The sequence below is a fragment of the Erpetoichthys calabaricus genome, chromosome 11 (genome assembly GCF_900747795.2).
Source record: "Erpetoichthys calabaricus chromosome 11, fErpCal1.3, whole genome shotgun sequence".
Classification (NCBI taxonomy): domain Eukaryota; kingdom Metazoa; phylum Chordata; class Cladistia; order Polypteriformes; family Polypteridae; genus Erpetoichthys; species Erpetoichthys calabaricus.
This window is the reverse complement of record NC_041404.2, coordinates 14,379,913-14,404,047: the sequence shown is the minus strand read 5'-3', so window position 1 is coordinate 14,404,047 and position 24,135 is coordinate 14,379,913. Positions and strand designations below refer to the sequence as shown.

The 24,135-nt window shown below is 40.9% G+C and overlaps 1 protein-coding gene across 1 annotated transcript; it reads right to left on the bottom strand.

Moving 5' to 3' along the window:
- Positions 1 to 853: 853 nt before the first annotated feature.
- On the bottom strand, positions 854 to 17,631 carry il12ba (interleukin 12Ba). Its single transcript, XM_028812523.2, has 6 exons — positions 17,402 to 17,631; positions 12,250 to 12,531; positions 10,425 to 10,542; positions 9,412 to 9,593; positions 2,813 to 2,982; positions 854 to 1,746 (listed from the first exon to the last, which is right to left on the bottom strand). The coding sequence occupies exons 1-6, from the start codon at positions 17,541 to 17,543 to the stop codon at positions 1,615 to 1,617; spliced, it is 1,026 nt and encodes a 341-aa protein (XP_028668356.2). The 5' UTR covers positions 17,544 to 17,631; the 3' UTR covers positions 854 to 1,614.
- Between the last annotated feature and the right edge of the window lie 6,504 nt (positions 17,632 to 24,135).

Sequence of the window (24,135 nt, the reverse complement as noted above, 5' to 3'; positions counted from 1 at the left end):
AAAAACTTAAAAATGCCTACATAGTTGGTAGTAACTGGGTGCAAGATTGAAGTTGCAATCAGCATGGGGTGTGGGATGAATCTCCACGGACGGCAAAACTCAAGAGGTTGGGAGAGTCTTCAATCTACGCTTCTGTCTCTTGTAATAATGAAACAAATTTACTAGCACTAAGATGGCACCAAGGCACTTGGGTGAGAGGCCCAAATTCTTCTGGCTGGAGTTCCTGTGTCCTTCCTATGATGCAGAACATGGACTGTTCCAGTCAGGATGGTCCTGATGTGTGAGCTCTCTATTTTCAAGGCAAGTGTTTAGGTGCTTCTCCACTGCAGGTACTTTGTTTTCAGGAACCAAAAAATAGTATGTGCTGTACAATGTAGGCCCTGGACCACTTGTGGTCGCTGGCTACTTCCGTGTATTGCATTCCCATCACACCACAAGAACGGTAAGTTTATGTAAAATATGTGACTTGCAAAGAAGAGTGATGTGGTGTGAAGTGATCTGAAATTCATGGTGGACTCTCCCCCCCCCCTTATTGCTTCATTATACTCTGGATGTCACAGGGTAGCTTATTGCTGCGATGAGGTTCATGATGTGGCATACCAGGGTGGCAGCTATGAAGAATGGTCCATCTTCACCCATAACTCTCTAAAGTCCAAACTACTCACAGATTTGTAAGATGACACCAGTGCTTGTGGTCAACCAATCAGCACAATTCATCTCTCAAGCCACACCCACAATAGTTCCTGGTTGAATGAAAAGTTTCAAACCCTGAAGTAGGAACTAAAAAAAGTAACAGGACCTACAAATGAGCCGAGTTCCTGAGGTGGGAATGCTACAAAGGTTACTGGTGCCTTTTGTCTGACACTGTGGGATACTTTTGAAGCCTCAAATACTGAAAATGGATTCATGTGTATAGACACTAATACTCTGATGCAGTGCGCTCTGTTCATCATCTTGCTTACATTTTCTTGTGTTGAGTTCATTTTCCAAAATTATTCTTTCATGAACAAATAGCCTCTGACTGCACTTTGTACATTCGACAAATGGAAATGCCAGCAAAGACTATCTGAGAAAACCAGGCAGCTGTCTGGTGACACAGAGTGGACCAGGTCACTAAGGGGTGGTGGTGGCATAGCAGCAAAACTAAATGGACTCAGTTTGAGACTCTGAGCCATTAAGAGGGAGGTCTTCAACCAGTCTTGTTGCAGAGGGTCAGGGTGGCAGGTCCCTGCCTCTACAGATGATGGTACAGCTTGGCCCACCTACATAGCCAGTCACTTAATGACTCTGTGTAGTGTGCGATTGTTTGGAATTCAAGGGGAGCTAAAACTTTTCATTGTGAGGCCATAACTCTCCAGATGAGATGTTCAATAGCAGGTTTAGGCTGGTAGACTTGTTATGGTTTCCTGTTGTTTCCCTTGCATGTGCTTGGGGTTTGGTGCATGGGCAGTGTAAAGAGATATGGGTACTGAATGTGAGCAGCCAACACTTAGAGAACTGGGAAGGCAGTGCTGGCAAACAGGTGGATGGACAGGTGGGCAGCAGGCAGTGCAGAGCAAATGAATTATTGAGAACACTTTCCAACATGTAGGGCGCACTGAGGCTGAAGGATACCTACATGTTCACTGAACTCCACTCACTCCATGAAGAGTTGTGGAACCTGTCCTTGGCCCGAATGCAGACAGTACACTTTGAACATCTGCTGCTGAAATGAAGATCTTCAGTGAAGACACTAGTTGAGCTCTCCTGTGAAGCAGTCAAGGAAATAATTTAATAATTTCAGTTTCCTCATGGTTCATAAATATAAACTAATATTATTAAAAAAAAAACAAAAAAACAAAACAAGCACTGAGCTGTCCCAGCTGCTTTAAGGTTTTTAGTTTCATACCATCCATTAAGTTCACATTTCCAGGTTTTAAGCTACATGAAGATAATGCAAAGCCTCAAATATGTTTTCAGACTCCCAACAAATTATCAAAATAAACCCCAACAGAAGTCATAAATATTATATGTCCATGCTGTAACAATAAATGTGGAAAAATCTAATGAGGAGAATACTTTCACTTTAACTTCACATTCTAATTCTAACTTCAACGTAAGCTAGTTATTTCAGATAAGAAACACAGACGTTTCAAGTTAGTTGTACTCACTGATCATGGAGTCAATGTTTTGCATGTTAATTAGCACATGCAAGTAAGAATGTCACTGTTCTCTGTACATGTCACAGTAATAACGCTGTGAAGTTCGGCCTTACAGGTCCAGGAGCCTACTTCTGTCACATCAGGTTCAAGGCAATAACGAACATGGATGGAGTGGCGGTCCACCCCAGAGCACAGTTATGTCTATGGCCACTTTGGAGCATTTAGAGGTCCTATGTGTTTATGATGTGGGAGGAAGAGTAATGCAAACAGTGGGAGAACAAACCAACCTCACACAAACCGTCACCACACGAGGATTCTGGTCTTAGGCGGAAGCAGTTATTGCTGATTATTATAATTATTAGTATAGTTTCTTTGCAAAGAAAACATTGGCATACATCATCATGGTTTGTGTTAACAATTTGAAGAAATCATTCAATTTGTTACTTTACTACTGCATAACATTTCATTAACTAAATGAATAATGGATATGTTAAGATGTTAAAGAAATTAAACTATGAGATAGATAGATAGATAGATAGATAGATAGATAGATAGATAGATAGATAGATAGATAGATAGATAGATAGATAGATAGATAGATAGATAGATAGATAGATAGATAGATAGATAGATAGATAGATAGATAGATAGATAGATGACAGCTCACTGACCTTCCTTCTCTTTTGCCCGTTTTCATCATCACAGTTTTTTCCTCCTTTGATGGCTTTGGCTTCAAAGTACAGAGGGAAGAAGGTAGAGGAATGGTTCCAGGTACTGGGATATTTCCACACGACAGTGCTGGCATTCTTTTTCTCGATGTCTTGAGGCTTATCTGGCTTTACTAAGTATGGGCAAGAACACAAGGGTCACAAGTTGTTCTTTCAGAGTAAGATGAAAATATTGTGCAAACAGAATAAGCCTAGTTTCCATGTTGTGTTTTTTATTATGTTCTTTTACCAAGATAAAAGGAAGAACATATCTATCTATCTATCTATCTATCTATCTATCTATCTATCTATCTATCTATCTATCTATCTGTCTGTCTGTCTGTCTGTCTGTCTGTCTGTCTGTCTGTCTGTCTGCCTGCCTGCCTGCCTGCCTGCCTGCCTGCCTGCCTGCCTGCCTGCCTGCTTGCTGTTGTTTAGGTTTTCCTTCTAAATTCTGAGGACATGTTGACTAGCACCTGTAAATTACTCCAGTATGCGTGATGATGATGGCCTGTTATCTCGTCCACAGCTGATACCTGCTCTCACCTGACAAGCTCTGGCCTGAATCTGGATTGTGTGTATTCTGAAGATTTGTGGATGAATGGATGACAGACGGACAGAGATAACTGAAAATGATTTACAGAAGACTTTAAAAGCTGGTCAGGCTTAGCAGCCAATCAGTGTGGACTTGAAAAAGATTGTACACGCTCATAAAACAGCATTAACAGAGCGTACATGAACACTCTCTACAGTGGCGTTTAATGGGGTATCATTCTGGGATGGGCATTTTGATGTGTACGGAGGGTAACTAAACGCTACAATAAACTAAAACCAGATTTAATGATTTTGGGGCCTAAGGCAAAATAGGAATGGGGTCCTCATAAACCCCATTGATCACACTTTTCTATACTTATTAGTGTAAAGCTGGGGTGGATAAACATTTCTGGAAGTGGGACAATTTGTTAATAATGACTCGTGCTGTGGTCCATATAAAATCTAGGTGTGTCTAACAAACCCAGGCAAACTACCACATGTGTGAATTTCAAACATTATCTTTAAAAATAGTTGTTCTAAAAAATGGTTTCAATTTTAAAACTTTTTATTAAAAGCTATTATGGGTATTGCTCAAACACTAATCATTAACAGAAGTTCTATGCCATTGTTCTGGTCATGGACATGAAGCTGCTTCCTTTCAAATGGTGACTATTAAATGAAATGCTGGATGTCACAACCATTTATTGCAAAGATGGGTATCTGTTAGTATGCTTCTATACATGCTTTTAGTAATTCCATTTTAAAAAACCTGCACATAATTGAAATTGATGCCTCGTAATGATGCCATGCCAGTATGCCTTGTTGTGGGTTTCTAAGCAATGTGCAGTTTGTAGAAATCATTAAAAGAAACTTTGGTAAGCTGATTTTGAATTTGCCCTGTTGCCAAGGAGTTGAAGCTGCAAAATGTTTTGACACATTGTCCATATTAACAGTAAAAGGAGACTGAAAAAAATTGTCTCGTAGCCCTTAATTTCCTGAAATCAAAATTGAAATTCATGACAAAGAATGGCAGTCTGAGCCGCGTGGCTAGCAAATGCAGGAATAATCCATCCATCCATCCATCCATTTTCCAACCCGCTGAATCCGAACACAGGGTCACGGGGGTCTGCTGGAGCCAATCCCAGCCAACACAGGGCACAAGGCAGGGAACCAATCCCGGGCAGGGTGCCAACCCACCGCAGCAGGAATAATCCATTTCTATAATTCTGCTTTTAACCTGCCCACATTTACCTGTACATTTGTAAAACTGTGCTCTTTATGCTGATTTCTGCACAGAGCTACAGTTACACCCGAACTTCTGCTGTAAGGGCGCATCATTTATAAAACCTCCCTGCGTAAACTCCTACTCTTTAAAAATGAGCATGTAAGACAACAGCAAGCAACCAGATAAAAACATCGACATTTATCCCTCTGCAGGCTATCCCTGTTCCTGTGGTAAAAGCATGGCTTCTTTGAATAACACTGTTTGGCAACTTGCTATGCTTACACCAGCAAACTGCAGCAACATTTTGTAAAAAGCACCTCAGGAGGTATGGAATATTAAGACACGCGGGCTGCTTGCTCCCGTGCCACAGGTCATGCTTTGCCCAGCCCCGACTGTATGAGGCATAGTGTTCATCATTACCATGAGGAGCGCATGACACGGTGCTGGTGGGTGTTTGATACGCTCACAGGGGCAGCACATTATCCAGTTGCTTTCTTTTCTCTTTGGCTATTGCATTTGTTGCAACATTTTAAAAAGGCCCTCTAAAAACATCTAGTATCAATCTGCAGGTTACTTCAAGAAAAAAGAAATTCCTTTTTTGTTTGCCTTCTTTCTTGTTTTTATTTTTCGGCTCCACTTGGGTAACTTTGTTTCATTTTCTAGTCATACTGGTACTAATTGACCCCGCTACACTATAAGCCTCTTTTTGTGTCCATGCTGTAAATGGACTCTTTCAGGCTTCACGTCCAACTGCGCAGTAGCGTGGCAGTAACATGGAATAGTCCTTTGTAGTCTGGACTGAGTGGGGGAGCCCCATGTTATCAGAAGTCCATTAAAAATAACAGCTAAAACCGCAAGTTTAATATATTTGAAATTTTAAAAAAGTAATAATAATAAATGCATTTTATCATGGGGCGCTGAGCTACTTTGGGGCCCTAGACACTTGCCTAATTGGTTAAGTTCCCCCCTGACTAAAACTTTATTTTTACTGATTTTTTTCACTGGGAAGGCACACTGCTTACCACTGCCCTCCAGCTCGTGAGGAAAGTAAAGTGTGATATTTGTGTTCCTATTTCAGATTTTGTTTTTATGACAAACAGGTTAAGTGTATGCCTGGGGCTTTTATTAAAAAGCTGATGCATGATTCAATCATAAATGTTAGGTGAGTTCCAAATGTTGGTCTCTCATCTTTTGTATGTTACAAACAAAAAAGGAGGTAGCAGACTGTAGGAGCTGTGCTGTAGTCGACAAGGAAGTCATGGAGTCCATTATGAGGATGAGCGGCTCCTGCCACTAGAGGACAGCATAAGACTGTGAGGGAAGAAGAACAACCAGTGCGGTGTGTGAAACTCAAGGGGGCTGCAGCAGAATAGCGACACCGGTACGGCTGTCGCACATTTTTAGATTTGTCCGTGCATGTCTCAAAAAAATATTAATGAAACTCTTTTTATCCTAGATGTAGAAAAGAATCCAGTTTATCCTTACAGTTTTATTCAGCAAAAAGTAATGAACTATCAAGACTTAAAGACTGAAGAACAGTCGTAGACTACTAAGCACTGTTGTAAGTCGCTCTGGATAAGAGCGTCTGCTAAATGATGTAAAATGTAAATGTAAATCAAACACACTGAGAACCAGGCACATTGCTATGCTGGCTGTCACAATGTGTGGGATGGGGCATGTTGTTCCCATATTTTTCAAAGTAATTTTTATTTTAAAATATTACATTAAACAGCAGGTGGTGCAGTGGTAGCACTGCTGCCTCACAGTAAGGAGACCAGGGTTCGCTTCCCGGGTCCTCCCTGCGTGGAATTTGCATGTTCTTCCCGTATCTGCGTGGGTTTCCTCCCACAGTCCAAAGACATGCAGGGTAGGTGCATTGGCGATCCTAAGTTGTCCCTAGTGTGTTTGCTTGGTGTTTGTGTGCTCTGCCCAGGGTTTGTTTCCTGCCTTGCGCCCTGTGTTGGCTGGGATTGGCTCCAGCAGACCCCCGCGACCCTGTAGTTAGGATATAGCGGGTTGGACGATGACTGACTGACATTAAACAGCTTATATAAATTGTTAGGTTTTTCAAACCAGAGGCACCAAATTACTCTTAACTCATGAATACTGTGTTGAAGTGAGGAAAACTGACGTGAGCAGAGTGCACAATTGTGCACTTTAATGGAAGGCTAAACGAGTGGCAAAATAAACCACTCAGCTACACTCTGTACAACTTTCACTTCTCCGGCATCACTCAGCACTCCAGCTTTTCAAAGCAATTGTTAGTTTGATCTCTTATAACAAAACTTTCATGGGAATAACAGAGTCCGTGACCTTGTCAGAAATATCATTGAAGTAGAATAAAACAAAGTGATTTTAAACTCATAAATAAGATAGCAATCGAACTGGGCCTGCTTTGTGTAACTGCATAACTGTAACCTACTGAAAACACTACCATAAAAATAGGAATTCCCCGAAATAAAATGACAGTGTGATGCTCAGTCAGTGTCACGGGAGTCAAATCTCCTGCAAATGAAGGCTGGCAATTTATGGCAATTCATCCAGACTCTTACTGTACTTTGTTTGCTTTCTTCTCAGCATCTTAACCTGCCACACTTGCTAAGCATGACTGACGGTGTGTTACCCATCTTTGTCTTTCTAATGGCATTTTGTGGCATTTATCTAGCAGCAAACAAGTAAAAATAATTTAACATTAGAAAAACTTCTGAAGAGAACCGGCCATTGAGCCCAACAGAGCTTGCCAGTCGTGTCCACTTACTTCCTCCAACCCAACATCAAGTCAAGTTTTGAGTGTCTCTCGAGTCCTACTTTCCTATATGTCTGTGGTTCTCTGTGTGAAAACTTTTTAATGTTTGTGCAAAATTTACCCTTAACAAGTTTCCATATGTGCCTCATGTTCTTATTGAACTCATTTTAAGGCAACAATCTCAATCCACTGTACTAATCCCCATCATAATTTTAAACACTTCAATCATGTCACCTCTTAATATCCATCCATCCATCCATCCATCAATTTTCCAACCCGCTGAATCCGAACACAGGGTCACGGGGGTCTGCTGGAGCCAATCCCAGCCAACACAGGGCACAAGGCAGGAACCAATCCTGGGCAGGGTGCCAACCCACCGCAGACCTCTTAATATCCTTTTGCTTAAATCGTTCCTAGTGTGTGGGTGTGTGCCCTGCGGTGGGCTGGCGCCCTGCCCGGGGTTTGTTTCCTGCCTTGCGCCCTGTGTTGGCTGGGATTGGCTCCAACAGACCCTTGTTACCCTGTAGTTAGGATATAGCGGGTTGGATAATAGATGGATGGGTGGACATCAAAGGTGAATATACAATATGAACTATCTAACCTCCTTAGGCACTTGAGGATATGGTTCTGTGATTTGTTCAATTTAAGCCTATTTAATCTGAGCAGCACTTCTCCCTCTACTCTGTTTCAACGTCTATGTACCTCTTTAGTAGTCTCTGTGAATGCTGGGAGGTGATCCACTTCCTCATATGTGGACCCTTCAGATAAATACAAGTTTTGAGCATTTGCCATTTCACTGTCTGAATATCTGAATTTCCCTTTACTGCTCCTGATGCTCTTCACCTCCTCCTTGACTGTTATGAAGAACTTTGGAATAACATAGTAAGTATGGAGTTGTTTTCTACCTCCAAAAATAAGTCAACATACTCTAGTCAGATGTTTACCATATATTCTTCCTAAATAGTGTTTAATTCGTCATAGAGATGTGTATTTAGCCTCAAAATATAGATAAAACCCTCACTTTCTTTTACAGATATCTGATTTAGGAGCACTCCTAATACGGTAGAGCGGTACGACAAAAAAAGGAAAACACTTTATGTGCATGTCAGTACCAGATCAGGCAGCGATGACGAAACTTAAACTGCCTGGTCAACAGGATGCTCCTTCTTGTTGTAACTTAAGAGTGAAGAGTTTGGTGATGACCACCAAAATTAAAATGCAATACTGTGATTTCCGCATGATGATTACAGTGACATATTGCAAAGGAAACACAAAGCCACCAGTAGTCAGGAATATATCATGTGAAATCATTGCTGGATTCCTATCCGTCCATTATAGAAAATGTATCATCAAGTGGATGCTACACATTAGTTGGTGGTTGAAGTGGCTCACCACTCACTAAAGTCCTTTGAATAGTGAGTAAAGCACTCTATAATCCATCCATCCATCCATTTTCCAACCCACTGAATCCGAACACAGGGTCACGGGGGTCTGCTGGAGCCAATCTCAGCCAACACAGGGCACAAGGCAGGAAACAATCCTGGGCAGGGTGCCAACCCACCGCAGGACACACACAAACACACCCACACACCAAGCACACACTATGGCCAATTGAGAATCACCAATCCACCTAACCTGCATGTCTTTGGAATGTGGGAGGAAACCGGAGCGCCCGGAGGAAACCCACGCAGACACGGGGAGAACATGCAAACTCCACGCAGGGAGAACCCGGGAATCGAACCCAGGTCCCCAGATCTCCCAACTGCGAGGCAGCAGCGCTACCCACTGCGCCACCGTGCCGCCCGCACTCTATAATGTGAAAAAGTATTATTATTATTATTATTATTATTATTATTATTATTATTATTATTATTATTATTATTATTATTATTATTATTATTATTATTATTATTATCCAGATCAGCATAACCTGGCTGCACTGAGCTCCACTAATGAATTCATTCCAGGCAGGGTGGGCACTCGTGCTGACCCCCTCTCATACCTGGCCAATACAGTAACAAGTTACATCTGAAAATAGCACTCTTGTGAATGACTTACCGATGTCTGACAAGAAGAATTTTTCAACATACTCTTCTAGCTGTGTGCCGTGGATGATGTGCAGCACAAATGTGACCTGGTCCGACTCTTCTCGGTAAGGGCAAAAACGCACTTCTTCACATATGGCTTTGTTCTTCTCTTTTGTGCTGATAGTGCACTGGATGCTGCCATCCATTGAAGACCTAAAACATTCAAGCGTGTCATCATCCAGTAAGGAGCAGAAAGCAATGCCTGCAATGTCTGAAGGCCATTATGAAGGCACCAAAGGGAAAATGACGTGCAGAGCTGAGGCATGTGATTAAAAGGACAACTGCCATTGTGCTCAGAGAGAGTAATTCGTTACGTTTTCGTATTCGTTTAATGAAACTTCACAACTGTATATTGTGTTCCTAAGAATTACTTGTAGACGCTTTAAAATGGCTTCAGTTATTTTTTTATCTGGCGCCTCCCGATTCACCGGTACCAGAAAATCTCCACATTTGATAAATCATTATATAAGCATAAAAGTAATATAGGCATCTTGAATGCCGTTTTTCGTGCTATTTTGAGGTTGCTGATCACAAATATGATCACGTTTGACATTTGATTCTATACCAGTGGTCCTATCCCACTAAGAGCCACTCCCATAAAGTTATAAATGACACATTTCAAACATAACTATGTGGGGGATCGTTTTTGACTATTTTAAGACCAGATTAAGAATATGATGTTATTTTTTTTTTAAATCGTTTACTTGTGATCTAGCACTCTAACTCAAAAGGTTAGAAATGACAAATTTCTGTTACAATCGAGAATATTTAGATTTAAAACATTTACATCGAAACCCACATTTTAGTATTTTAAATATTTGACGCACATGTTGTTGTTTATTACATACATGAAGTAATCGCTCCATTCTATTCACGCTAAGTCACACTTTTTCCATTTGTACAGGAAGGAGATCCTCCGATATTTGTAATTTACACAACGAGTATTGGCTCAAAACAAGCGTGCGAAGTACAAATAATTCTTACCCAGATGACCGGTGGGCACTGGCTAGGAGTTCGACACCTCGTGAATTGACATCAAAATTCCAGGAGCACTCAAATTTTCCACAGTGGCTGTTGGATTCACATTTAATGTAACTTTTCTCTAAAAGCAAACAAAAATATACATAATGTCCGTGATTGTAAAATACATAAAACCTTTAGCTGAAATTATTTCATTTGACTGTTCTCAACATTTATTTATGAAAGATAATGATTAACCTATAAAAAAATAAATTATTAGACATAAAGTTCGTGGTTACTGAAAACATTTTCACACACGAGACAATAAATATTTTAACTAAAATATACGTATAGTGGAGTAATTTAAGCTTTGGACTTCACATTCCGAGGTTATGGATTCAAGACCCGCGACTGACACTAAAGTCACTTCACCATCATGTGATCCAAATGGAAAAACAAATGTAATTAATTGTATTTCGTATGTTGTAAGTCGCCTTGGGTAATACCAAATAATAAAAATATATAGATTTGGTGTCCGTTTTTTACAAGGTCAAGAGAATCGCGCCAGGGTCGGCCGCCGATCAGTCACAGGACACATCATTCACACTGAGAGTCATAGCTAGTTAGGCGCACGCGCTAATACAGCTGCGCATTGCCGCACCCACCACACGACAAACCAGCTCACGATCCAGATTAGGCCCGAGTGCAGCCATGCAATGGGTGACACCTCAGCACCTCACTAGTTCAGATGGAGTAGAACCAGTGTGAGGTTTTAGCAGCGCTAGTAATAACTGTGCTACGAAGTCAGTGTTTTCTCTTAAAAACATTTCTATTTTTAAGGTTGAATGCAAAAAAAAAGTTGAAGAATTACATACAAAAATGTACACTCATTGTCAGTACTGCTAAAAGTGTAGGTATTTTATAACTGTATGCACATACTGTATATTACATTGGAGTGATTATATTTGAGTCGGCACGAAAACTAACAGTTTGAAAAACTGATAGACTATTCTATAAGCCTTCGACATTTAAACATTGTAGGAGTACCCCATCATTACATTACGTTAGTCTTTTCTGATTTTCATTATTTAGTCGCTAGAGGAGTCGAGACGATCTGAAAAGCACCACAAGGCAGGCAACGCGCCAGCGCAAAGCGCCAAACATCGGAGGGTTCGCTAACACTCGTACATTCCAATCCCCCCAAACATTACACATTCATGGCAAAATTAGAGTGAGCAACCGTAAGCCGAAAATAAATTTGATAGATAAGACAGGTATGCCCATAACGTTTAATAAGCAATATCCATCCTTCCATTATCCAACCAGCTATAGCCTAACATACGGTCACGGGGGTCTGCTGTAGCCAATCCCAGGCAACGCAGGGCGCAAGGCAGGAACAAACCCCGGGCAGGGCGCCAGGCCACCGCAGTTAATGAGCAGTACCGTTATTTTAAAGCGCCGTTCAATGAAAGACAGAAGATTATACAACAGAATAAATATTGCTCTGTTTTTAAAAAAGTAACCAAAGGTATTTTTTTACTCGATACCACAAGGTTGCAGGTTTAGGTGTTACTTTCTGCTCATTGCGCAACTCCGTTAACCTCTGAAACTTGTACTGTACAGTTTCTATAACGCGGTTTGGGACGCAGTTCGTTATGCACGGCACTGTGCAAAAAGCAAAGACGGTCTGGACAAAGTGCATGAGCTGTTATAATAAACAAAAAAACAAACAAAAGAAAGAAAAACGAAAGAAGAATTGTCGCCGTGACAGGAGTACGCTAAGCATGACGAGGAACACTCGGACGTGAAGTCCCCCGCTTTCACCTGGGTCTGCTAAGGCTTTACCTACCAGAAAGCTTCTGCAGGATTGTTTTCGGGTAGTCTCCTTGGCTGTCTCTCGTCTTGTGGACCAGAACCATGGTGTAGTTGAGTACCTCTTTGTTATCCTTGCGGTGGCAGGTGTAGTTGCCCCCATGCAGAAAGTCCTCCACCTTGATGTTCAGCTGGACTCCCGTGCCTCGCCGCAGATTCTTCTTCTCCCAGTAGACCTCGAGATCCTTGAAGGCCTCCCCGCAGTGTAGCGAGACGTTGGTAACTTTGCTGCTCATTGAATCCAGTTCTACCACAACAGCTGAAAGGAAAGAAAGACGACGTTAGGGACTGTATAAGGGGTATCTTTAGCTTCTGCCCACCTCAATATGCTGTTTTGCTTTTAAGTTTTTGGCACCAAATGTTATGCCATTTAATTTTCCCTTACAAGAGGCGTAAGAAAGTTTGTTTAAAAAAATTAAAGGATAGATGGATTAAAGGTGCATATATGGAATAGTCCATCCATATCTCCATCCATCTATTAATTTTTATGGTTCTCCCTGTTATTGTAGGGATCCCTAGCTGACTGGAGTGCTGCATTCACCATCTGTGCCCTTCTGGCCAAGTGCCCAATTAAATGATTAATCTTCATAATGGCACTGCAGCTGTACCAGTGGACAGCTCAAACAGCATGGAGATTCCAGGAATGATCAACTTCAACTGTTTTTCTCATTGTCTTATCCTGCAGACGTCACCATTTCCACTATGAAGTACTTTCAAGGTAATGTTTCAATGTAATTTTTGTTAATGGTATTGTCTTTGTGGGTATTTGATGTGAAGGCAGTACTGGGCATCAGGGTGGCATGTCAGAATATAAACAGAATGAACGAATAATCAAACCTTGGAAGCCCATTCTGTCCTAGTCAGTCATTTGCTTATTGGCATAATGAATGTCACTGGACAGATTGTCCCAGACGTCAAGTGCCTATCAGTTAATATGGAAAAACACAAGAATCAACATTTCTTTCAGTAATCTACACTGCCATTTCTTTCATCACTTTTGGCTTTAGACCATTATTCAGGAAGGCATGATGGCTCAGTGGTTAGTGCTGCTGAATCCCAAATCAGATGTCCTAGGCTTGAATCCCACACCCAGTCATTGTCTTTGCACATACTGCCTGTTCTCCCAGTGTCTCAGTTGGCTTTCCTCCATGTACTCCAGTCTTCCTCTCACATACCAGTGTGTATATCTCAAGTTAACTGGTGACTCTGAACTGGCCCAGTGTAGGACTGTGCATGGTACCTCACTCAGAGTAGCTTGATGAGGCCAGGATAGACTTTCCCCAAACTATAAGCGCATTTGTGAGTGTTATCTCATTCAAATTTTACAATGAACTGTCATACCTTCAGTAGCTTTATTAGTGGGCACAAAACTTCTGCCATAATATGCAGCTTCACAGATGCTGTTCTAGCTGATTGCTAACAGGAGTTCTCAGATCTCCTTGTTCTTAGCCCCCAATTCATATTTCCCATTGAACTCCTCATTTACTCTGACATTTGTTTTGCCCAGATGAAGAATTTCAGTGTGTGTGTAAGTATTGTAAGAAATGTAGTCAGAGGCGGCCATCTGTCCTATTCATTAGCAGTCAGAAATCTTCACCTTTCCTTCCTACAATTGATCTTCCCGCTTTAAATGTTTTCTTTCTTTCTTTCTTTCTTTCTTTCTTTCTTTCTTTCTTTCTTTCTTTCTTTCTTTCTTTCTTTCTTTCTTTCTTTCTTTCTTTCTTTCTTTCTTTCTTTTGGTTAAGAAATCAGTTGACACTGAGGTTAAAACTAAAGTATCATCTGTATTCTGTGTATGCTCCTCATTGAGGATGTTACAGACATATCTTTAAAAATCCTTCCATTTTTTTTTTTGTTCATCTATTTTTTGAACCTGCTTAGTCAATTCCAGGGTCACAGAGCCTGCCTGGCCAGTATGAAGAGCAACACAGAATAGAAGGCACTTTATGTCATTGCAAGGCACACTCACACATACACGGCCAGCTCACAGACCCAGTTAGTCTAAGGTGCAGGACTTTGGGATTTGGGACAAAACTGGCGCACTTGCAGAAGAGACACAGGGAGGACATACAGACTGTGAACTAGCTGGGATTGGAATTCAAGCCTCAGAAGTTGCAAAGCAGCAGTGATCATTACTTAAAAATATCCATCCATCCATTATCCAACCCGCTATATCCCAACTACAGGGTCACAGGGGTCTGCCGGAGCCAATCCCAGCCAACACAGGGCGCAAGGCAGGAAACAAACCCCGGGCAGATACCAAGACACACACTAGGGACAATTTAGAATCGCCAATGCACCTAACCTGCATGTCTTTGGACTGTGGGAGGAAACCCACGCAGACACTGTGCCACCGTGCTGCCCACTTAAAAATATACACAACCAAATTCTAAAGCCATTTGTGAAGGTGAACAAAGATGAAGCATTTCAGCTTATTAGAGTGAGAGGCGCTAGTTCACCAGTGGGTTGGAATGAAAGTCGCCAGTCGTAGAAGGTGTCTTCAGGGTAGGGAATGGGATAAAAACTATGTCATCCAGCAGATTATGGGCCTGGACATGAGAGAGGCTATTGAAATCAGGAAATTGTCAGACACACATGCATTTCTTAATACTATTCTTGATGTAATGCAGGAGTGCAAACTCAAGTCAGTTCATAAATGTCTTTTGGTCCAGTCAGGATTTGGGGTCACATCATTCTGGCTGCATGCTCTCTTTTATTTTTTCAACTATGAACCGCTCCCTTCTAGCTGACATTCAGGTCTTAACATCATGTAAGACTGAAATGCAGCTGAGAGCATTGACTGTTGGTCACTTATGCCTTAATCTCTGAGCAGAGTTTTCAGGCTTTCCCTGTGTTCATGTCGGGCACCTTTGAGTTCTCCACTCTCATTCCAATATTATATGTGTTACTGGCAGCTCCAGACTGGTTTACCGTGAGGGAGTGTGAGTGTGCGCTGTAATGGAGTGGCATCCCATCCAGGAATGGTTCCTGTAATGCACTGAAAATTTTAAGGCACTGCATGACCCTGAAATGGAAACATTTGCTTAAGAAATTGACTGAATGGATGGATAAATGATGTTAGTACCGTTTTGGGGAAGGGGCTTTTGTCAGCCCGGCTGCCCCTCTGGAGCACCCATTCACCTGCAGTCCACTCTGCCTTCACAACAAGGCACATGCCATCTCTTTTTGATTTCATTTACAGTTAATTTCTGCTTCCTTATCGACTGGGTTAAACAAAAGGTGAGGAATGTTATGTTACCCTGTGCTAATGTTTGCTTTGGTATCTTTCACTTTTGTTTCTGTTTTAAAGTGTCTTATTTATGTTTATGGCTGCCTTTCTTTACATACTAGACTGCAGGTTTGACTGTATAAAAGCCACTTTATAAATAAAATGTAGGTAGACAGTGTGGGTGGCCTGTGCATGAATCAAGTGATGAGCATTAGGGTTTGTTAGGGGGTCGCACTGAGCACCTGGGCAATATGGGCCAATCATACTTTTCATTGTTTTCTCCATTTTTGTTTTGTCTTATTATAAAGTGCCTTCTCCTTTTTTCTCCATCTGCAGCCAAGAAGTAATAAGAGCAACTTCAGAAATGCCAGAAACAATATTAATATTGTTCAAAATTATAATAATAATGTTATCATTATGTCTACAAAAATCCCCAATTCACTGCTTTTGAGAGTTTCATAATTACAGGTGATGTATAATGAAATTCAAGACATGAAAAAGACAAAAGTTATTACTAGCACAGACAATGGGCTGCAAAAAAACAGCCAGGGGATGCTTCAAAAGGTGTCGTCGGGCAAAAGGTTCATGGGTGCCATTATTCCCAAGGGGGTACAGGCATTTTGGATTTGAAATCACAAAGAAGGGGTGGCACACTGATGAGCTCTAAATAATTAAAGAGAAGTTTTAGAATCCAGTGTTATTATCTTAGGTGTGTGTACAGCTTATAGAACTGTAGCTTCTTTCTTTCTTTCTTTCTTTCTTTCTTTCTTTCTTTCTTTCTTTCTTTCTTTCTTTCTTTCTTGTATAGAATAATTTATAATCTTATATCCCTGTTGCCACCTAATATCCCCATTTCTTTCTTTCTTTCTTTCTTTCTTTCTTTCTTTCTTTCTTTCTTTCTTTCTTTCTTTCTTGTATAGAATAATTTATAATCTTATATCCCTGTTGCCACCTAATATCCCCATTTCTTTCTTTCTTTCTTTCTTTCTTTCTTTCTTTCTTTCTTTCTTTCTTTCTTTCTTTCTTGTATAGAATAATTTATAATCTTATATCCCTGTTGCCACCTAATATCCCCATTTCTTTCTTTCTTTCTTTCTTTCTTTCTTTCTTTCTTTCTTTCTTTCTTTCTTTCTTTCTTTCTTGTATAGAATAATTTATAATCTTATATCCCTGTTGCCACCTAATATCCCCATTTCTTTCTTTCTTTCTTTCTTTCTTTCTTTCTTTCTTTCTTTCTTTCTTTCTTGTATAGAATCATTTATAATCTTATATCCCTGTTGCCACCTAATATCCCCATTTCTTTCTTTCTTTCTTTCTTTCTTTCTTTCTTTCTTTCTTTCTTTCTTTCTTTCTTTCTTTCTTTCTTTCTTTCTTGTATAGAATCATTTATAATCTTATATCCCTGTTGCCACCTAATATCCCCAAACACATAATAAAGTCTACCCCAACCTGTTCTAATCAGTCCAGTTTTGTTAACACCATTGGCAGCAATAATGATTAATAAGAATAATACAATTTAAAACATGTATGCAAGTTTCCTGTCAGGTGAGTGTGTAGCCTCCCAAAGTGCTCAAGTTCAGAGTACATATCCAATTATTCAGGATTAAGTTACAAATGAAGTGTATGCTGTTGAGTCTGTGGTGGACATGACTCAGGCTACGGTTCCCATTTCTAAATATAAATTGTTAATGAGATCTATTAGAAAGTCTTCTGTTAATGTAATTAGAAAGTCTTCTGTTAATGTAATGCAATATACAGGAGCACACAAAAACATAGGGAATAATTACACAAAAAAAGTACTGCAAAAGTAGTAAAAGGGAGCTGAATAGCAATCATAACAATTATGACAATTGTGACAATTCTTTTCTTCTATCAAAGGCCCGTTTAGGAGGAGACTCACTGTGATTCATCGGCAGGCTGATATGACCTTCTGCTTCAGGGTTGAGAAAACAAAACAGAAAAAGCAAATTCCACAGCTTCATCATCATCATCATCATCTTCATCACCTGTAAGAGGGAAGCAAAACAAAGAGAGCTCTTCATGCATATGGCGTGGCGGTCTGTGTATAGCTACAGTGTAACAGCGAGGCAGGTGATAGGCTTCACACCGTCATCCACACGACTTGCTTCATAAACAGGAAAGAAACATGAAAGTAAGTAAAGGCAGCCTATTTATTTCTGACACAATCTCTGGGGTTTTTGTGAGATTCAAAGCATTGCTCCGGGACAGGCCATGTACTGATAGTTCTGTTTTTAAATTATAATTGCTGGGATGGTTGCAAATGTCAAGCAAAAATGCACAAGTCAGGAAGGGACAGTCAAAGGAGTCAGTCCATGTGTAATTTAAAACTCAGTCCGGACACAGGAAAAGGAGAAATGTGTCCAGCAGGATGACATAAACAACATAAATAAAAAAAGCAGCTGTAAGTGAGGCCCTCGGTCACCCTCAAAACTTTCCCTACTGATGGACTGGGCTGACTTTTCCAGGTCTCCTTTCTTAAGAGACCAGTCAATGATTCTCACCCTCAACGCAAGTGGTGTGACCACAGACACAGTGTTCTTGCACCACAATAAGCGTCAAATCATCCTAACTTTTTTTATTCTCCTCGTTGGCCACACTTTAGGTGTATTAAGTATGGGATGTATGTAAGCTGATCAGTTACTGTGTATTTTATTTTACTGGCTGTGCTGCCCCCCAGGTCATGATACTCTGAAGTATACTACATAAAAATGAATGAACTTTAACAGTTCAATTTAAGAGAGATAGAATACTACTTACCTCAGTGTTGGTGGTTTTATATGTTTTTTGGTTTAATTTTTATGCAGGGACTTGACTCCAGGCAGGAGTGAGTGCAAGACAAATGCCAGTCTATAGCCCACTCATGCACAAACCCACATAATACCAATTTAAAGTCACCAATTAATCCCCTCTCAGACATGACACAAAGAATGACTAAGCATGGAATCTGACCCCAACGATCTGGATCTGTGAAGAAACTGTGTTACCAATGACACCAGCCTGCAGTCTGCACAGTTAGACATTCATGCGATGTTTCAATAATGAAAGTTGAGGTAACACTTAGGCTCAGTTACACCTACACTTATTGCACTTTTGACATCCACTTAAAAATACATTTCCAATCAGTCCAGCATGAGATTATGCAGTCTGAGAAACTTTCAATCTTATTCTACGGACCATAGCCATAGTATGAATTAACGTACCTCAATAAACTATCACAATAAAGTAGCCTGTTCTACTAAGTGTAACAACAACAAAGTGAGTATTCTGCTTGCATAGGATAGTCAAGAGATAGACGTAACATAAAGGATGTCACTGGACAGCAGCAAGCAGTTATTTTTAAAATGCACATTTCCTTTCTCGAGCTGGGTTCACACTTTTTAGTTTAACAAAACCTTTTGAAAGTTCACCTGAGTGAATTTGAAAGCGGTTTCTTTCTAAACAAGGTTTTTGACCAAATGCTTCACTAACCTTACAATTTAAGCCAACTCAGTCATTCATTCATTTTCCGAGCCCACCATCCTGACCACAGGTTAAAAGACAAAAGTCTTTCAAAAGCATTCAGTTCATCAAATAGATCTGCAAGGCTGCACGCACTGCATACGGCGTCACGAAAAATACCAGCTTGAACAAACAGCTGAAAAAGAGCACCATGTGCTATTAGATCGTCCCGCACTGTGCATTTAAAAGAAAGAGCTCACAATTGCCGGAGTTTTCTCTGACAAACCACTACAGATTGGGTTTCCACTTCCAGTCACACCAAAAGCTTACCTTGGTGACTTCTGCTTCCTTTTTGTACCTGCTGATCAGCACTTCAAGGTTTGAATGATATATGTGAGGCATCGTGAATTTATAGCCAGCACAACAACAAAAAAAAAAAAACTGGAAAATCTTAGGAAATTCATCAAGAAATAATTATGCGTCAACAAGCAAATTAATTATGAACCAATAACAGTTTCCATAAACGTAAAGAGAGAGGATGACAACACAAAACTAATTTGAGGAGTTTAAAAAAAATACAAAACACATATTTAACTGTTAAATGAAAGGGATGTTTTAGAAGTGGAAATCAGGCACCTATCAAGTTTTAATTAATCATTTATTACTTTCAAATCCCAGTTCAGTCTCTGTCAGTGTCACATTTGTACATTTCTCCCCATATCTGCGTGTCTTCTTTTCTACATTCTTGGTTTTCCTCTCAAATTCAAAAACACAGCTTAGATTAAGTAGACGCCACATTAATGAGTGGGGCAGAGAGGCGATCAGCTCTGATGGCATTATGTTCAGAGTGGCATTTTTATACAACATTCTTTACATTCTGAAATAATACAAAAAATGACAGGTAAGAACTGTTAAGAGTTAAAAGGTGTCTAATTTATATTCTTCATTTAAAAACTGTAAGAAATATTTTCATTTTAAATGTTTCAGATGTCTCAGAAATGCAGTTCACACCATTTTTGCAGTGAGTGAGAGGGTACAAATGTGCCTTGCTTCAGGTGGAATTATTTAATATGCCAGCCCTGACCATTAGGTATAAAGTTATGAATGCATCTGTCCGAGCAAAAGATTTTTAATTTATTTTTTGATGCTCTATTTGATAGTCTATAGGTGGTTTACAGCACAGGTGTCGAACTCCGGTCCTCGAGGGCCGCAGTGGCTGCAGGTTTTCATTCTAACCAACTTCTTCATTAGTGAGCCGTTTTTACTGCTAATTAACTTCTTTTGCTTTAGTTTTAATTAACTTGACTCAGGCCCCTTAATTGTCTCTTTTTTCCTTAATTAGTAGCCAAACAATAAGGAGACATCAAACAAGCCACCATATGACCAGCTCACCTGTGCCCATCACACAATATCTGAAAATAAAGAAAGGTGAAGGTCTCAGTAAGGTTGATCTCTCAGGTCACCAAAACATTTTGGCAATGTTCTTTGAAAAAACAGAAAAATCAACAGATTTGGAAATGTCTGCTGTGGCAGAATGAGAGCAGCAAGAAGCCATTGAATTAAATAACGGGTTTAATTAACAGCAAGAATCAGCTTCTCATTAAGAGACTGTTTGGAGTGAAATTGGCTGGAGTTTGAAATCCCAGTTTAGCTGGTCATCTGTTGGCTCGTTTCACGTCTCATTTCTGTTTGGCTGCCATTTAATGAAGAAAGGAATCAATTAAGAGGACTGAATCCTTAAAAACAGGGCGATTAAAAAGAAGGGAAAAGAAGTTAATTAGCAGTGAAAACGGGCAACTGATTAGGAAAAGGGTTAGATTGAAAACCTGTAGCCACTGCGGCCCTCCAGGCCCGGAGTTTGACACCCCTGGTTTACAGGATACCCCTTGGCTAATCACATGTCTTGTTCAGTTTAACTTATGCTTTAGGTTGCTTTCTTTTTGCTTAAAAGGTTTGGGTATCTAATTTATGAGAAGGGTTTTTTTTTTAAATAATATTCATAATATAGTGTGGGCGGCACGGTGGTGCAGTGGTAGCGCTGCTGCCTTGCAGTTAGGAGACCTGGGTTCGCTTCCCGGGTCCTCCCTGCGTGGAGTTTGCATGTTCTCCCTGTGTCTGCATGAGTTTCCTCCGGGCGCTCCGGTTTCCTCCCATGGTCCAAAGACATGCCGGTTAGGTGGATTGGCGATTCTAAATTGGCCCTAGTGTGTGCTTGGTGTGTGGGTGTGTTTGTGTGTGTCCTGCGGTGGGTTGGCACCCTGCCCGGGATTGGTTCCTGCCTTGTGCCCCGTGTTGGCTGGGGTTGGCTCCAGCAGACCCCTGTGACCCTGTGTTCGGATTCAACGGGTTGGAAAATGGATGGATGGATGGATAATATAGTGTAATTCAATAAAAAATTTAAAAGGTTATTAGAGTGTTATGTAGGCTAGTCGTAAACAAAAAAATGTTCAAATTAAGGATGTTTCATTCTAAATATATTGGGGTGAAAAGGCCCCCATAACCGTTCAGGCTTCAGGGCCCCAAAAATGTAGGTCAGCCACTGCCCACAGGGCTACATGGGAGGTGTAGTTCAGTTGGGTTCCTTGGGGGCCACTGCCAAAAAAGAACTTCACTACTCTATGGAGCTTCAACCTGGCCCGGAAGTGCTTCCCAGTTGGAATCCAGTGGAACTACTCCTGGATCAATAATAATAATCCATCCATCCATTATCCAACCTCATCCATCCATCCATCCTCTTCCGCTTATCCGAGGTCGGGTCGCGGGGGCAGCAGCTTGAGCAGAGATGCCCAGACTTCCCTCTCCCCGGCCACTTCTTCTAGCTCTTCCGGGAGAATCCCAAGGCGTTCCCAGGCCAGTCGAGAGACATAGTCCCTCCAGCGTGTCCTGGGTCTTCCCCGGGGCCTCCTCCCGGTTGGACGTGCCCGGAACACCTGCTATATCCTAACTACAGGGTCACGGGGGTCTGCTGGAGCCAATCCCAGCCAACAAAGGGTGCAAGGCAGGAAACAAACCCCAGGCAGGGCGCCAGCCCACCACACAATAATAATAATAATACATTTTATTTACATAGCACAAGGCACTTCAGAGAGTCACAGAAAGTACAGCAGGGTATATGTATATGGATAAAAATGTTTTCTACATAGAACACTAGAACAGATAAATAAATATGGGATACAGTATACAAAGCAATGGATAGAATAAAGAGAAAAAATAAACCAGAGTAAAATACTAAATTCAATGCTAAAAGAAAGTCTGAAGAAATAACATAATTTGTGATATAATACACACACACACAAATAATCCAGAGCATCTGGACAGAGAGGTAAACTGACAGAAGGGGCAGAATGTTACGTTAAGTTAAACGCCTTCCTGAACAGATGAGTTTTAAGTTGTTTTTGAAAAGAATGAATGGAGTCAGCTGATCTCATTAATTTCGGGAGGTCACTCCAAAGTCAGGGTGCTATGGAGCTGAAGGTCCTGTCACTCATAGAGTGCAGGTTAGTGTGGGGTACAACACGATTGCCAGAATCAGAGGATCTTAGTGGGCGAACAGGAGCATAGCGATGGAGAAGGTCACTGATGTAGTCCAATGCAAGGCCATTTAAAGCTTTGTAGGTTAATAACAGAATTTTTTTCTTTATCCTTTTTAATTTTAAATTCAGTCCTGTGGCCACCTGACCTGACCCTTGAGGTCGGAGTCAGGTGGAAGAGAACAACACATGCTGGAGGAGATACAGAGGAGTGAAGGGAGAGGGGAGGACAAGTGATATCATGGCTATTTGATTATACATGCCTATGAAAAGGAGCTTTAAATTATAATAGTACTTTTATTTGAACTCGGGATGGAGTTGGTGAAATTGTGTCTGAGGTTTGGGGCTCCTGTGGCACCCCATCCTATCCACAAAAACAACAAAAAAGGAGGCCATTCAGTCTATTGGGCTCATTTGGTTAGCTCAATGCTAAATGGTTCCAGTAGCTCATCTACTTACTTTTTGCTTCAACTACACAACTCCATCTTTTCCAGATTCCCACAACCCTTAGCCTGATGAAATGCTTTTTGGCTTCCATCTTAGAACAATGCAATGGACGTGTGACAAACAGAGGACTGTTGGACCACTAAAGAGGAATGGTAAACTTGCTGGCCTTTGCCAGGACTGATCAATTAGAATAAATTCCTTGGATCTCCTCTGCAGCATCCATATCTAATCAAATGTGCCGTGACATTGCCTCAAGTGACAGTTCCTGCATTTTCAGATCTTATTTAATCTAATTTTAGGGCTGTGGCAGCACAAGTTACAATAGGAACACCCAACTCTGGAGTGTCAGTGCAACCCACAAGACCAGCTCACCATCTTATGAGGATGCCAGCCAGTACATCGTAGGGTGCACTCACTCAGTCAACCTGACCTGCATGTCTTTAGGGTTTTGGATTATAAACTGGAGTACTTGGTGAAAATTCATATGGTTGCAGGAAGAATGTCCTAATCTTGAGATGTTTCCTACAGCAGTGAACCAGCAGTACTAAAGATTGCCTCACTGAAGGGGCAGTACAAAGTAATGACTGTGAAAAACTGACAGAATGAGCAAGTAAGGCTCTCAGTTTCTTGTTGCATCTCCATGTGGCAGTAAAATCGACTCAAATCTGCAAAAAGGAGTAGGCAGACTGTACTACATAATCAAAATAGAAACTTATTTATAAAAAATCAGTAAAATTTAGACACTTCACAGAAGGAAAGTTTGGCATAGCGGTGGTGCATAACAGTAATCAAAAAGAGAATAACTCTTATCACAAAAGTAATAAAGAATGAAGAACTGGGGCATTGGGATGTGGCAGGATTATTCACAGACAGCAGGGCACATGCTAGTGGCCCGAAAGGTTCGGCATTTCCCAGGTGCTCTCAGTTGGTGATGTAAGCCTCCAGGTTCTGGCAGCCACAAGGCACAGGGGAAGTTGAGCCTCTGTGTATTCTGGATTTCCTTCTTCCCCTTCACTGCACAAATCTGTTCTTTACAGTACGTGATGGAATCACCGAGTGATATTACTTCCTCTTCCCTCTGTGCTGAAAAAGCCAGATGTGCTTGCCAAGAAGAAAGCAGAAGACAATTAAAGTGCCCACAGTATCCTGATGAGGATTAGCATTAAAGCTCTTAAGAAAACAGAAGTTTGTCGTGGAA

What these genes read in the sequence shown, in the direction of transcription:
- il12ba (XM_028812523.2), bottom strand. Translation starts at nt 17,543, where the DNA reads ATGAAGAGCTCTCTTTGTTTTGCTTCCCTCTTACAGGTGATGAAGATG. An exon ending in CAGCCTGCCGATGAATCACA is followed by an intron (nt 12,532 to 17,401) that starts GTGAGTCTCCTC and finishes CTTTCCTTTCAG; the next exon opens with CTGTTGTGGTAGAACTGGAT. An exon ending in AATCCTGCAGAAGCTTTCTG is followed by an intron (nt 10,543 to 12,249) that starts GTAGGTAAAGCC and finishes GTTTGCTTTTAG; the next exon opens with AGAAAAGTTACATTAAATGT.